At 36.8% G+C, this 14,526-nt stretch overlaps 2 protein-coding genes across 2 annotated transcripts in view; one reads left to right on the plus strand and one right to left on the minus strand.

The window, feature by feature from the left end:
• LOC140143016 (uncharacterized) overlaps nucleotides 1–2,445 on the minus strand; it is a 51,698-nt gene extending 49,253 nt beyond the window's left edge. Inside the window, exon 1 of the mRNA XM_072165048.1 lies at nucleotides 2,361–2,445. The gene's annotated coding sequence lies outside the window, so the exon portion shown is untranslated. The remainder of the gene's footprint in view (nucleotides 1–2,360) is intronic.
• Nucleotides 2,446–2,505: 60 nt separating this feature from the next.
• Nucleotides 2,506–14,526, plus strand: part of LOC140141786 (transmembrane protein 267-like) — a 68,727-nt gene continuing 56,706 nt past the window's right edge. The window contains exons 1-3 of the mRNA XM_072163650.1: nucleotides 2,506–2,597; nucleotides 8,916–9,224; nucleotides 14,011–14,343. Coding sequence (XP_072019751.1) covers nucleotides 2,574–2,597; nucleotides 8,916–9,224; nucleotides 14,011–14,337 — 660 coding nt within the window. The 5' untranslated portion in view covers nucleotides 2,506–2,573 and the 3' untranslated portion in view covers nucleotides 14,338–14,343. The remainder of the gene's footprint in view (nucleotides 2,598–8,915; nucleotides 9,225–14,010; nucleotides 14,344–14,526) is intronic.

Genomic DNA, 14,526 nt, shown 5'->3' on the forward strand with positions numbered 1-14,526 from the left:
TCGCACCCTATATAAAGTATACATTTTCTGGTGGGCCTTTTCAAGCTCTGTTTGATTTTGTGGTCCTCAGATTGAGAAAATACTCCTGAAAAGAAATAGGCCCTCCCAAACTAAATCACATGTTCATTAAAAAGTTAATTGTTACACCCTGTATATCTTCTGGTACAGACTGAATATGGACTTCAGGTTTGGGTCATTGTAATCTATGTTCTTCATGCATTCCAGCAATGTATACTTTTACATACCTGTAATTGGTACATAAAAGGTAAAACCATTCATTTCAAAAATGATGTTTTCAACTATGAAAACAGTATGTCACGAAAGAGGTTCCCACCTTGAGACGCATGGCCTTATGTGTTCATGATTCATTTTGTTTACTGGCCTGTCAATCACGGACTCATTATGACGATGCTTTATTAACACCACGGCACATCTTATATCTTAATCTGCTAAATATGCCGACAATTTTAAGGCGGGATGTTTGAACTCGAAGATGTCAATAATGTAATATAGCATCTATTTCTTAGATAATAAAGATCGTGTAAAGGAGATGAATTTCTTTCTTTATTTTCCCTTTTTTTCCTTTTTTTTTTTTTCCTTTTTATAGTGCCTTTTTTCTTCTTTTTTTTAATCAAGAAAGTTGCTTTGTCTTTTGAACCCTGTTTTGTTTTTGGATGTTGCTGCACATAATAAACAGTTTTAAACAATCAATTTAGTTCAGTTCATCTTAATTTCTTTGGATTTCGTTTTTTCTTTCCCTTTCTTTCTTTATTTCCTTTCTTTCTTTTTTTCGCTTTGCATGATCAGGCTATAGGGGTCCGGCGCATAAAATGACATCTATCTTAAAGGAGTATTTCGTGATCCTAGTATCATCTTTTTATGAAATTTTTTAGTAGACATGGTAGATATGCTTGAAAAAATCTTATTCCCAAAATTTCAGTTGATTCCGATTTTGCATTATGCGAGTTATGCATGACTATGTGTATTACACTGCTCCATAGGCCACTGTTGTAATTTCGTTCTGGTACACCAGAACGTAATTCAAAATTGACGATATTTTTGCTAGACGAATTAAATCTGCAAGAATTATTTTTTGGACATAAACATTATGTAGCCAGAGGTTTCCAGTGGTATCAAAATCTCAATTTTTTTGAGAAAAGTGAGGGATAATAATAATAATAATAATAATAATAATAATAATAACTTTATTTATACACGGTAAAACATGTTCAATACAATATTGATCTTCCACATGTCCGTGTGGATATTAAAACATTACTAAAATATAAAATATAAAAGTTTGTTAAAAGATAATTATAATGCAAAATGTACATAGACTAATACAATATTTCACTAAGAGACAAAAAATGTATAATAAATGAATATGATAAAAATAATCTGCATTCATCCTTATATCATTGTTATTCTTTTTCTTATTATTATATTATTATTATCATATTATTATCATTATATTAAATAAACTTAGTTTTTATTATTAACATTGTTATTATTATTATTATTATTATTATCATATTATTATTATTATCATCATACGGTATTATATTATTAAATTAACTTTGTTTATATGTTTTGTGTTACTCCCCCATTGGATGTTGTGTCATACTTTCATTGTTTTTAATTTTATCCATTGCTTGTTGACACTTGTATCCTTTTGGATCCATCCTTTGGTCGTCAGTTGGAACACATTTTTACTGTTTTTATACATATTATAATTAATAATTAATAATTAAATATAAATTTATTATTATTATATTTATTATTATTACTATTTTTATCATTGAATTCTAATTATTTCATTATTTTGGGTAAGCCTGCTGCTAAAATATCTGGCCTGTAATATATACTGAGAGAAAAAAATCGTTCCTCTATTTTGTTATAAAATATCCTTTCTTTCCTTCCTTCCCGGTTTATCATGACTTAATAAGTGCATGCCCGACGCCCCAGCACTATAAACATACTACGCCGCACCGCCGGAGTTCAAGCAATCGATCGTGCATCAATCAACAGCAGCACAATACCCGCGGTATAAAAAGGGGCGAAAGTGCACGGGTGCGAAAGAAATAGAAAGGGGCGAAAGTGCACGGTCCGAAATTGAAAGGGTGCGAACCGTCCAGCATTCATTTCATGGATATCTACTGAAAAATGTCATAAAAAGAGGATGACAGGATCACGAAATCCTCCTTTAATTCTGCAAAACAAAAAGAGTTCATGAGTTTTTAATTTTAAGCTTTAACTAAAACATTCATAAAACTCTTGCCATGTAGTATAAAGCTTTCTACCTCTGTAAATTTGTATTTTATTTAAGTGAAAATGTATCCTACATATCTATGACCCATTACCGTATCAAGAAAACGGTGAAATACTGCAAAGATTTTCACATAAAACAGCTCACTCATGTCTCAGCTCATCCTGCATCTCGCGTCATTGGTTACAAAGTTCAAAGGTTGATTAAACCGGAAGTAAATAAAAACAAATCAGCTGGCGGTGTGTTTGATAATTTTAGGCCGAGTTGTTTTCAATCATTTACACGTCATTTTCCTCGTACACCATTCATGAAACAAACTTTAATCGTTGAGGTAAGAAATTTACACAAAAGTGTTTTTTTTTTTCATTTTGACACAACCTCTTGCGTTTGTATCATTTTGATTTTTTGAAGAAAAATCTTGTCTTCAAATTCACCGAATCCAAATTCGACAGTCGTAACATCATGAACATTGCATACATGGATCGAATCCATGGGTTCCTACAGTCACCCATGGAAAACAGGGTACTGAATAGCTGTACACCATGTCCATATTGGCCAAGGGATGGTTTGTTTACATGGCAATAATTCCTTCAGAACAGGCAATACAGATTCCAAACATATAAAACTTACCTCATATCAGTTTTAGTTGCCCCTAATAACTCCAAATTGACATGACAATAGTGTTGGCCGATCCAACCCAAGATCGGATCTGCCGATCTCCGATCTGAAAATTAGCAGATCGGGCCGATCCGATCCCGATTCAGATTCCTTAAATGTTATTCTACAACCAGTACAAGTTCATTCAAGTCGGGCCCCAGTAATGTTAACGGTCAAAGCTTAATTCCCCAAACCTGTAACTATGTAATATGATGACCGTTTTTAGAGGTTTTTCATGTCAATATCAACCCAAATAAAATACCATTTTACACCCCAAGTCTAGACCCCGGTAAAACCCGTGATTTTTTAAGGCAAAATCCGTGAGGTCATTTGACAAAAAAGCGTGATTTCCGTGATGTCACAAATTCCAACCAAAACCGTGAAAACACGTGTGAAAATACCGAATGCGTGACGATCCGTGCCTAAAATAAACATGACTAATTTTCAAAGCGGAAAATTAAGTTGTTTTGCCGACAAGTTTAGATCACCACGTATTTAAAAAAAAAAAAGCTTACATTCTTGCCTCATCATCATGCTTTAAAACGGTTCCATCTGAAGCTGGTAGATAAAACGTAACATTCTGTCTATTTCCAGAAACCCATCTCAAAATAATCCAGTTGAAAGCTTGACATTTGCGTTTTCCAATAAAAATTAATTCCAAAAACTTTCCGTGTCTGTTGATTTTCTGTGTGAATTTATATTTCTTTTAAATGTCAAGTAGCGTGCATCAAGCTAGCTGTTGCGCATGTGCATGAACTTGTTGGATGCGGTCGAAGCAGGATGAGCACGTGGTCCGGTCGCAATCATGAGCTCAACTTTGGCACCGACCGCCCAAACACGCGACATGAGTGCAGACAGCGGCAAATCATAAACAAAAGGGGCACAACTTGGACCGTAATTAACCTGAGAATTGGGTCACGATTGTAAACAAACACTCTACACAGAAGACAGCGGCGAATCATAAACAAAAGGGGGACACAACTTGGACCGTAGTTGACCTGGGAATTGGGTCATGATAAAATGTTATTCAGCCAAGGAATGTTGTGGTTATTGTAAACAAAACATTCTGTACAGAAGCGTGTTATCTTTATTTACATTTTAATTTTTTAATGTGTTCAAACTTCAATATTTATTTTACTTTGTTTGAATTCAGAATATTAAGATAGTACATTCATTCACGATTAAATAAATTGTTAATTGAATTTCTAACAACATTTTTTTACTGATGCTGATCAAATCAAATATACAGTCCCAGCGTTACTCACTCAGTGCCTCCGATTGTCGGAAGTTTAATCATTAATCCATTTCTCTTGATTGTTTTATTCTTCTTTCTTCTCCGCGAATCAACTTTGATTTGCGTGTTTACCAAGTTAGGCGAATCACTGCGCGAATTGATTCGATGACCCTGCAGCTAAATCAGCTCCATCGATATTATAATAATTTATGCATATGACGTATTGGGGAATACCGTGGAATTCCCATCCTGATTGGTTGTGCAGAGTTGTTTACAGAAAGAATTCACGTGTTCGGAGATTAAGAGATGAAATCGTCCGTGTGAAGAGGAATAGCGAGAATGTGGGCGATTCTAAAAATAACATGCCCTCAAATTCACCTTGGGAAACCCGACATTGAAGGGCGCAGGGACTTCACGTGTCGACTGTTAAAGTGTTTACAAATTTTTCCCAGGGACGCACTGTACAGTCGGGAGTGTTGTCACTGAGTGGATAATATTTTGTGGTATGTAGAGGCGAACCACTTATGAACTGCTTTTTGGGGAGTCCCCTGCACACGTCATTAAATCATCGCTGCATGCTTTCACTGTTGAATAAATTTGACCTTGATTGTTTGTTTACATTTTAATTCGGTCTATCAAAGGGTGGATACATACATACATAAAATACAGTATGAAACGACATGATTCTTGCGGTGGTAACAACGTTTTTTGGAAATATATTGGCATTAAATAGTAGTAATGTTACATAAGAAAGTAATGGTAAGCTTAAAGAATTGTTGTGTACTTTTATTACTGTCAAGTTCAGAGATCGGTAAGCTAGATCGGCAGCTGATAGCTCATCTGCCGATTCAGATTCAAGGCCGATGCAGTCCATATCGGCACCGATCTCCGATTCACAGATCGGTATCGGCCAACACTACATGACAATTAATTCTATTTGCTCAATTTCATACCAAAATCAAGGAAAACATGGTTTTGTTATTGCAAAATAACATAAAAATCAGAAAGGTTATATCTGGTCATTTGCAGTAGGCCACTTCAGGTAATCAAAATTGGTCCTTGAATTGCGTGACTCAGTAACTTTCTCCTCATTGACTGTAAGAGTGATAGTGTTGTAAACTTGATTGCATAACATTATGATTGCCAACTGATATCCTTTGTATTTGATTTGTCTGATGATGGTATTAGAACTGTCAGGGATGTGTAAAACATTACACAAAATGTCAACAAAACATGTTACTGCCGAACTCTATGCCTGTATGTGTGTGTCTGAGGGCCGATCTGAGGGCTGATGACACACATTCGATGGGTGTAAACATTACATTGCCATGGATGGTGCAGTACACATACATACTATGTACATTGTTTGTAATACTGGTAATCTATAACAAATTACCGAGTTGCAATACTTTTCGTGATAAAAACTTGAATGGTGGTGATGCAACTGCAAATTTCACTTTTGCAAACCTCGTTCACCGAGTTGCGCTGCATTGCCATAATAATTATTCATGTTCATGTTCACCTCAGCCTCAGCCTGTCAGTGATTAATTTAAAGTCTAAAAATGCTGGGACCTCAAAATAGTGAGCATCAATACTATGTCCACCTAACAACTACATCGCGTCAAACAAAATAAATCTTGCGTCTTGCGGATCAACACGCATAATTTTAAAAAAGCGTATTGTTTAGTTCGCGACATCACGCATCAACAGTAGGGCTGGTATCAACAATTGACCAAATTAAAAAGCTGACGTCAACACATGTTGACAGTCGGGCAATAAACCCAAAAATTGTCCCACAAACCTGGCAAATTTTGAGCCGGGTGCAAAATTCGGCAGAACAAAAACGAAATTGATGAAAATGAAATACCCGTAAAAATTACATCGATAAACACGAGTTCGGATTTATGTCTCCTTCTCTGATTTCGTTTTGGCGCTCGCTAGAATTTAAGGGGGTACTACACCCCTACCCAATTTTGTGCCTATTTTCACAGTTTTCTCCAAAATTATAGCGCATTGGGGACAAGTAAGATACATGTATATTATAGGGGCATGGGCTACAACTACTGTACTGGAAATTTAATTTCAGCACAGACAACAGTTGAGGAGTTACAGTCAAAAATGAGGGAAAACCAATATTTGATCAATAAATCAATAACTACTTGCTTTGAGTTGCTGAATTTTCAGTACAGTAGTTGTAGTCCCCCATAATATACATATCTAACCTGTCCCCAATGTGTTATAAGTTTTTTAGAAAAATGCAAAAATAGGCACAAAATTTGCCAGGGGTGTAGTACCCCCTTAATATTATGCTATTGTATGTTGCGAGTGTAAAGTATAGTTGGTACAGAATCAGATACCGGTACAGGGATACGGTATAAAACATAGTGTGAAAGGTCAAATCGCAAATAAACAGCGTCTGTGATTGGCTCATATTTTACCCATTTCACATAAATACCCAATCAGTGTGCTTGTTTCAATAAATATAATGATGTCATCAGTTGATCATCAGGGACTTATCCTGTAAAAATTGCCAATGTTGTGTGACAGAGAAAATGGCGACTGCCGAGTGAAAGAATTGGATGCTACCACCAGCGTGTGCAATAGATCGAAAAAGTCACAATGAAAATGCTTAAGAAACATGACGAGAACGTCAGGGAATTTGACAATGATGTAAAGAATAAGAGATCCCGAAAATACCTTGGTAAATTTTTGTTAAGAGGATGTTAAAATTTTCGAGCTTTCTTAGCCAAAGTTTTTGTTTACTTTTTGTCGATACATGCAAAGCTGTTGTTGACAATCAGCAAAAGTGCTTTTGTGGACAATTTTGTCAACAAAGCCTTGTCGATACCAGCCCTAATCAACATGCTGCCTCTAAAGTAAGTCTGCGAATAATAAACACGGGAAAATCAAAATGAGTGAGTGAGGAGAGTGCATGGGTGCCATGGGTTGGCGATATTATTTAACAATGCGGGATGCATGTGTGACCATCAAACTTTGCGAACAGGGCAAAAATTCAAATTAATAGCTGTTATAAATTTTTTGAGCATACATGTACATATGTAGGACCTACTTACATGTATACTGACTTAAAAATTGTACATTTTATGTTTCACATTCACAAATATTTTAGCAGTTCATTCACTAGAAGTACTAAAACCATGATACTAGTACAGATAAGAGGCAGAGCGGATAAGAGGAGGAAGAGGGCTTGTGGCGCTAAAGGGGGAACAGTGGAAAGAACGGGAGAGTAGGGGACAACACAGGGGGGCAACAAAGAAGTTGATTAAAATGAATTAAATTAAATGACTGATCAATCAGTAATAAATTAGGGAGTTGGTAAAATTGTTCGCAATAGAAACTTGGAGTAAAAGAGTCGGAGGGTGGTGATGCATTTGTAAAATTGCATTTATTTACGAACCGCGAAAGACGGGTGACCGCTAGGCACTAGTACTATAAAATAGGGAAAAGTTGTACATTTGTATGTGTGTGGGTATGTCCATGAAAAGCTCTGTCAGTTTCTATCCAAATGTCACCAAATTCATATGGTAGATCGAGGATTACTTGAGAACTCTAGCTTCGAATTTGCACACGATACATGTAGTTACGCATTCGATGCTAGAGTGCTTTGCTATCGTGTTTCGGTCGGACAGTGGTGCAAGTATTTGCACCGGAGGTTATTTATTCTGTTAATGTTGAAATTTGGATGAAAGTTCGATGAGTGAACTGTATCTTTTGCGCAAGATTTGCCTATTTTGGACAGTCAAAATTTTCTGAAGTGTAATTCTAGTCAACATTTTTGATGTAATCGCCTGTCGTGATCAGCTGTGTTTATACTGAACTTCCGTTGCTTTACACGGTGTCATGCTTCAGCAAATCCGGCTAGATTTTTGGCTAGACTTCTCGAGTAAATCGAGGAATATACGGGAAGGGCAAGGAATGATAAATAAGGAACTTATATTTCATTTGGTTGAAAACATAAAGCAGCCAGTGCCATACTATCATTATCATGACTATTACTAGCCCTAGAACTCTGGCCATACTAGTATCCGTTATTACTTCTACTCGGGCCAGATAGGCACTTTACATTGAAAAACTTGTTGAGCATGCTTAAACGATCCAGTTCAAAAGTTGAAAGCATGCATTTCAATGCTTGATCGAACTAATAGTACAATCAGCAATGTGTGTCAGGTCGCTATTGTAAAACCCACTAGAGAACACACAATCGTCGGTCATTTCTAAAGATACGAACAGCTTAACGTCTACATGACTATACTACTAACATGTTACTTTCCTATTCGGGGAGGATGCCAATTTTACATCCTTGTCTGTTTACAAACAGAGAGGTAGACAAAAGGCCTGTCAAAACTGTTCTGCTTGTCCAAACATTCAAGTATCAGGAGGATGATTCATGCAACATGAATTGATTATGAACTTTTTGCATAAAAAAGCTTCTATATTTTATTAACCCGAAAGATTAATTTTAAATGTGTAAAAGAGATCAGGAACATGACAACTACACATGAGATCCCCATAACCAAGGTAACAGGGACACCATATCAAGATTCAACCCAGCAAAGCTTTAGAAAAAACCTTTTGAAATTTGCTCCAGTTAGGGACTTTTTTTTGTCCCAAGTTTAGTTCATTTATTTTATTTAATCCTCCTTGAATGCTGTTGGACCTTAATTTTTGATTTTGATCTGAAATAAAATGATGTTTCTTTTATTGTATGTGTTTATATTTACCCTTTTTTAAAACCAGATGGGAATGATACAGAAGATGAAGACAACATTCACTCCAGCTACCCTGCTAGCTGCATCTTTACTTGGTACTTTCTGTGTATGGGCTGACCATTTCATCGCTATCCCAGAAGTCAACAGTGTTTGTACCAGAAGGGCCATGGCAGATAGTTTAACCCATGGAATTGTGGGATTGTTGACATGGGCTATTGTGATGTACAGACTGAGTACATCAAAGAAGAGGTATGCTTTGGAAGTGATGGTTTGTGGGATGGCTGCTAGTGCACTTGATGTGGATCATTTCATAGCTGCTAAGTCATTACATCTCAAGGTAAGCCAATATATTTCATCAGTTTTTGACTGGCATGTAGTTTTCACTGTTTGATTTTAAATTTTGTTGTCTGTCCCTGAAGAAGAGCAGTATATCTGCTCGAAACAGTTGCTTTTACTTGTTCTAATGCACTTTCATATTCCTGTTGATCCATGTTGTTTTTGCAGGTTTAGCACTTCTGTGGGCCTTGGAACTGGTAATTTTTGGCTATCATTGTTACCTACATTTGCTGTTCCCCCATGTAATGTCTAGTCTGTATTTTGTTACCCCACGTCAAGTTGGTGTACCCTGCTCTTTCCATGTGATATGCACATCATGCCTGTGTCACAATTTCACTGCATGTGTATGGACCACTTAAGGGCAGAGTAATGGGAGAGAACATGGACCTTTTCGAGCTTCATTATTTCTGAATTGTATGTCCAAAGTATATAAAACTATACATTTTTGGAAAGGAAATGAGTCAAGGAATCCCATGGTGACGTCAGATTTGTTCAAAAATCTCAAGTTTTTGAAAAAATCACAAAAATTCACTTTTTACCCCAATTTTTTGTGACAACTTTGAAAAAAAATCCGTTCGAGTAAAAAAAATTAAGTTAGCTTTTCATGAAGAAGAGACATGAACTTAGGGAAGGTTTTTTATTTTTTGAAATTCGTCTCTTTTTTGAAATATTGAAAAAAACATGTGAAAAAAGCCATTTTATCACTCTATTAAGCAAAAAAAATTTTGTTTAAAACAAATATTTTGAAAAAATGAAAAAACCTTCCCTAAAGTTTGATGTACTCTAAAGGATAGTGCAAAAAGTTTACCCTTTGCTTGCATATTTTTCGAGTTATCTTGTCACAAAAATCGCGCAATATTGTCAAAAGTGAACTCTGAGAAATTGATGTTTTAGTAAAAAAATGTCAAAATTATGCACAAAACGTCCTTAGATTTTAAAACGGTAAGACTTTCACACTTGTAAAAGCTGTATCTGGTGCATGGTCTAAATATGCATCTTTTTGCACCAATGAATCTATAATCTCTGCTTTCAGTGCGCCAAAATTCAAAATAATTAAAAAATCTAAGTGGCTTTTGACTGCAAATTTTTGTTTTGTTTACACCACATATGCTGGCGTTAACAACATACTGAATGCGCCTTGATTGCGCTGGACATACGCCAGAGAGTTGCGCCACACACGCTGACGCGAATCGCGCATGCGTAATCACAATATTTAGCATTCACGCATTTCTGACTCATTATTTCCGCCAATTTACTAAGCTGTCTTGAGCCATGTGACTTTTTAGAGTTGAAAAGAGTGAAATAAATCAAGCAAAAATACGAATAAATATAAGCAAGTTGTATTTTATCAGTTTCAAGTGAAAGAATACATCTTTGTTTTGATAAATATCAAAAAAATGCAAATTCGGTCGTGGACGAATGTGTCTTCCATTACTCTGGCCTTAAAATAATATTTTGCATGATAGGAACATTTGGAGGTAAAATTTTAATTCAAAAATGAAAAAAAAAACCCGAAAACAAACATTCATTTGACAAATTGCTAGTGAAATTAGTTGTCACCCACTGTTGGCTATCAAACTTTACCTACATTTGCTGCTTTACCCCCCCCCGACCCTGTGTACAATCTAGTCTGTATTTTAATTGTTTCCCCAGATCAAGTTTGTGTCCCTGCTTTTTTCATGTGATATGCACATCATGCCTGTGTCACAATTTCACTGCATGTGTATTAAATATTATGCATGACAGGAACATTTAGAGGGAAAAATTTTAATTTAAAAAAAATGAAAAAAAAAAACAAAAAACTTGATGGTATTCAAACCTTACTGCATGTATGTTATTGCTTTATTTGACAATTCGCAAGTGAAATTAATTGTCACCCACTTTTGTTCGTGGAGTCTGGGCTTGCAAATTATTCTAAATCAGATCAGGATTCAGAATGGCGCTTGTGCTCTATGTGCTCTGAAGTGATCGTAAGTTTGTCTATCTAATTGGAAACAAATGGGCACAGACATCCAAACTTTTAATTGCCCCCCCCCAAAAAAATGACTTACCTCTAGCTACTTTGGCTATCTGACAGGTAATTTGTCACGGCCTGACAGACATATTACATGTAGGTCTAACAAAAATAATGATTTGTTTCATGTAACCCGACCAGTTAGTACTTCACACACCTGGTCCGATTTACAATGTCGCATAATGGCTTATTTATAAGTTATTATGTAAAAAAAGATGCATTTCTAAGATGTTATACATGTACATTTTGTACATCTATCCATATACAAAGTTCGGCAACTTTCAAAATTGCATCTTTTTGTACATAATACGCCATTGTGATGGAACAATGTCTGGCATTGTCATTTACACAGACATGTAAAACAAAATAGGCCACCAATATCTTTTATAAATTTTTTTATTTTCATAAAATAGTTGATGAAATATTTTAATAAGTCTTAGGTTTGAACTTGTGAATTCTTTTATAAGATCTTTACTGGAACTTGTCTCTCTCAAGAGCAGAGAAGCAGAAAAGCTTGTCTAAAAAATTTTTGTTTAAAAAACATATCTATCCTGCAACAACCTGGGCAAAACAAATTCTAAAGAAAAGTAACCAGTCCGCACTGTGTTGGTAGAAACTTAGCAGTCAATTACCTTCTCTCTACCTCATACAACTTACCCGGCCAAGATCTTTGTGCATGCATTATGCAAATGGGGATCACTGCCAAGCCTCAAAATAAGCAGATCTGGACCAGGATTAGTCGAGCCACACATTTGGAAAAAGTAGCTCCTGGTCCTGTGATTATCTAGTGAACCAGGAGTCATTTTTAAAGATCTAAAATTCAACTGTACACATCAAATACAAAACCTGCTTTAACTACCAGGCTCTATTTAAAAAAATGTAGAGCCTGGTTCATATGATTTTGGTGTGGACCAGGAGCCAAAATGTTATGACCATTGGGTAAGTGGCTCCTGGGTGCTTGGTTATTTTGAAGCTTGAACAACTGCTAACTATGGAAAATCAAAGCCCCTGTATGTTGTATATTGGTGATCAAGTTGGCAAATCACAGACAAGAATCTGGGAACAAGGGAGCTCCCATTTTTATGCCTCCACCGCGAGGCATACTGTTTTTGCAATGTCCGTGCTTCCGTGCTTCCGTCCTTCCGTGCTTCCGTCCGGACGCTATATCTCGGGCATGCATAGGCGGATTGACTTCAGATTTTCAGGATAGGTGGGTCATGGTCAAAAACTCTGGCTACTTTTTTTTTTGGGTGAGGTTCAAGGTCATATACTGAGGTTAAAGGTCATTTGAGGTCAGGGGCCCATTTTCCTTATTTACCTCTTTTCTCAGAGACTAGGGGTCGCACGTTCCTCAAACTTGGTGGGTGGGTGCATCTTGACCCCAGGCAGAACAAGTTTGTATTGGTTAGTGCGTCAAGGTCACCTGAGGTCACCCAGGGGTCATCTGAGGTCAAATGAGCAAAAACTGTTGTATGGCCATGACACTTGGTACATACAATCAACATTTAGAGCCAAATTTTTGGAAGGTCATTTTGGGGTCACCCAGGGGTCATCTGAGGTCAAATTAGTAAAAACTGTCGTATGGGCATGAAACTTGGTGGGTACAGTCAACATTTAGAGCGAAATTTTTGAAGGTCATTTTGAGGTCATCCAGGGGTCATCTGAGGTCAAATTAGTAAAAACTAGCATATGGGCATGAAACTTGGTGGGTACAGTCAACATTTAGAGCCAAATTTTTGGGAGGTCATATTGGGGTCATCTGAGGTCAAATTAGTAAAAACTGTCATACGTGCATGAAACTTGGTGGGTACAGTCAACATTTAGAACCAAATATTTGGAAGGTCATTTTGGGGTCATCCGGGGTCACCCAGAGATCATCTGAGGTCAAATTGATACAAACTGCTTTGTATCAACTTTTGAGTGCCACATCGCTCCCTTTGGTGGAGGCATCACGGTCGACGCTGTGCGTCGAAAACCGCGACATCCGAGAACCGCGGTCCATCTAGTTTACCATGTCATATGTAATGAATAGTACTGAATGATACTCATGTACTTGTAAACTGACTTAATAAAGTGAGAGAGTGAAAAATCAAGACTTGTTGAAGATTGAACCCCAGGATTCAGGATTAGTTAGTGGTCTGCTGATTTGGCGCTGTTTACAGTGTAAACATAGAAGCTGGGTTCTGATTTGCTAATTAAATCATGTCATCATCACATCAGCACATCATTTGCCAACTCAGCTGTGTAGAATCATGTGACCCCAACATGACCTACAATCAAAGAAAAAGATAGTTGGCACACTTTGGCAATATGTTGGAACTTTCATTGCTACTCTGAGAGTGCAGTGAAATTAGTACAACTATGTTTGATGAGAAGTACATACCTTCCCTTTCCCCTTCCATCCCCCATTCCCCCTCAACCAATGTTAAGGGGACGGGAGAGCCCAATGTCAAGATTGCTTTCATCAACATTGAATTGGGGGAGAGGGGCAGCGATTTACAGTTATTATGCCAGAGTGTGCCTGCATTAATTTCCTTGATTGTTGTTCTTTTTATGCAAAAACACTGCTGAAGGACCTTGCCAAATATTTTACCAATGCTATCTTCTAAGTTCACAGCTGGTACTTTGTAATAAAGAAATTAGGCAGCCTATATGCTTCATCATAGCTGAGCAAATTTAGAGAAAGCGAGACACAGTCGATTAATTTCCGATCCTCACACATATGATATGAATTGAGATCCATGCCTTTTTTCTTTCATTTTTTAAATCCCAGGATGCACTATCACTCACATCAAGACCACTGCTTCACAGCACAACTCTCATCCTCATAATAGCCATGTTGCTTTATCTATCACTATACCTTACTCCAGTCAAAAATAACATTCGTTACACTGTCCCTCTCTTATTCCTGGCTGCATGGCTGTCCCATCATGTGAGGGATGCAACAAGGCGTGGTCTATGGGTGTGGCCGTATGGGAGTACATCACCAATACCATACAGAATTTACATAGGAATTGTTGCAGTACTACCCTTTCTGTGGAGATTTCTTATTATAACCTGCCAGGGTGAGATGGATAGGAGAGACAATGAAATTGTGTAGTTGCAGGTAAGTTCTAGTGTTACATGCTGTAAACTTAATTAACACCCTCCTTAAGCTGGTACTACACCCCTTGTTAAATTTGTGACTATTTTTGCATTTTTCTCAAAAAATAATAACACACTGGTTACAAAAGTATGTATTATATGGGCAAGGAATCCAGTTACTATACTGGAATTTCAGTGACTCAAG

This window comes from Amphiura filiformis, chromosome 20 (assembly GCF_039555335.1).
Source record: "Amphiura filiformis chromosome 20, Afil_fr2py, whole genome shotgun sequence".
In the NCBI taxonomy this organism is placed as follows: Eukaryota; Metazoa; Echinodermata; class Ophiuroidea; order Amphilepidida; family Amphiuridae; genus Amphiura; species Amphiura filiformis.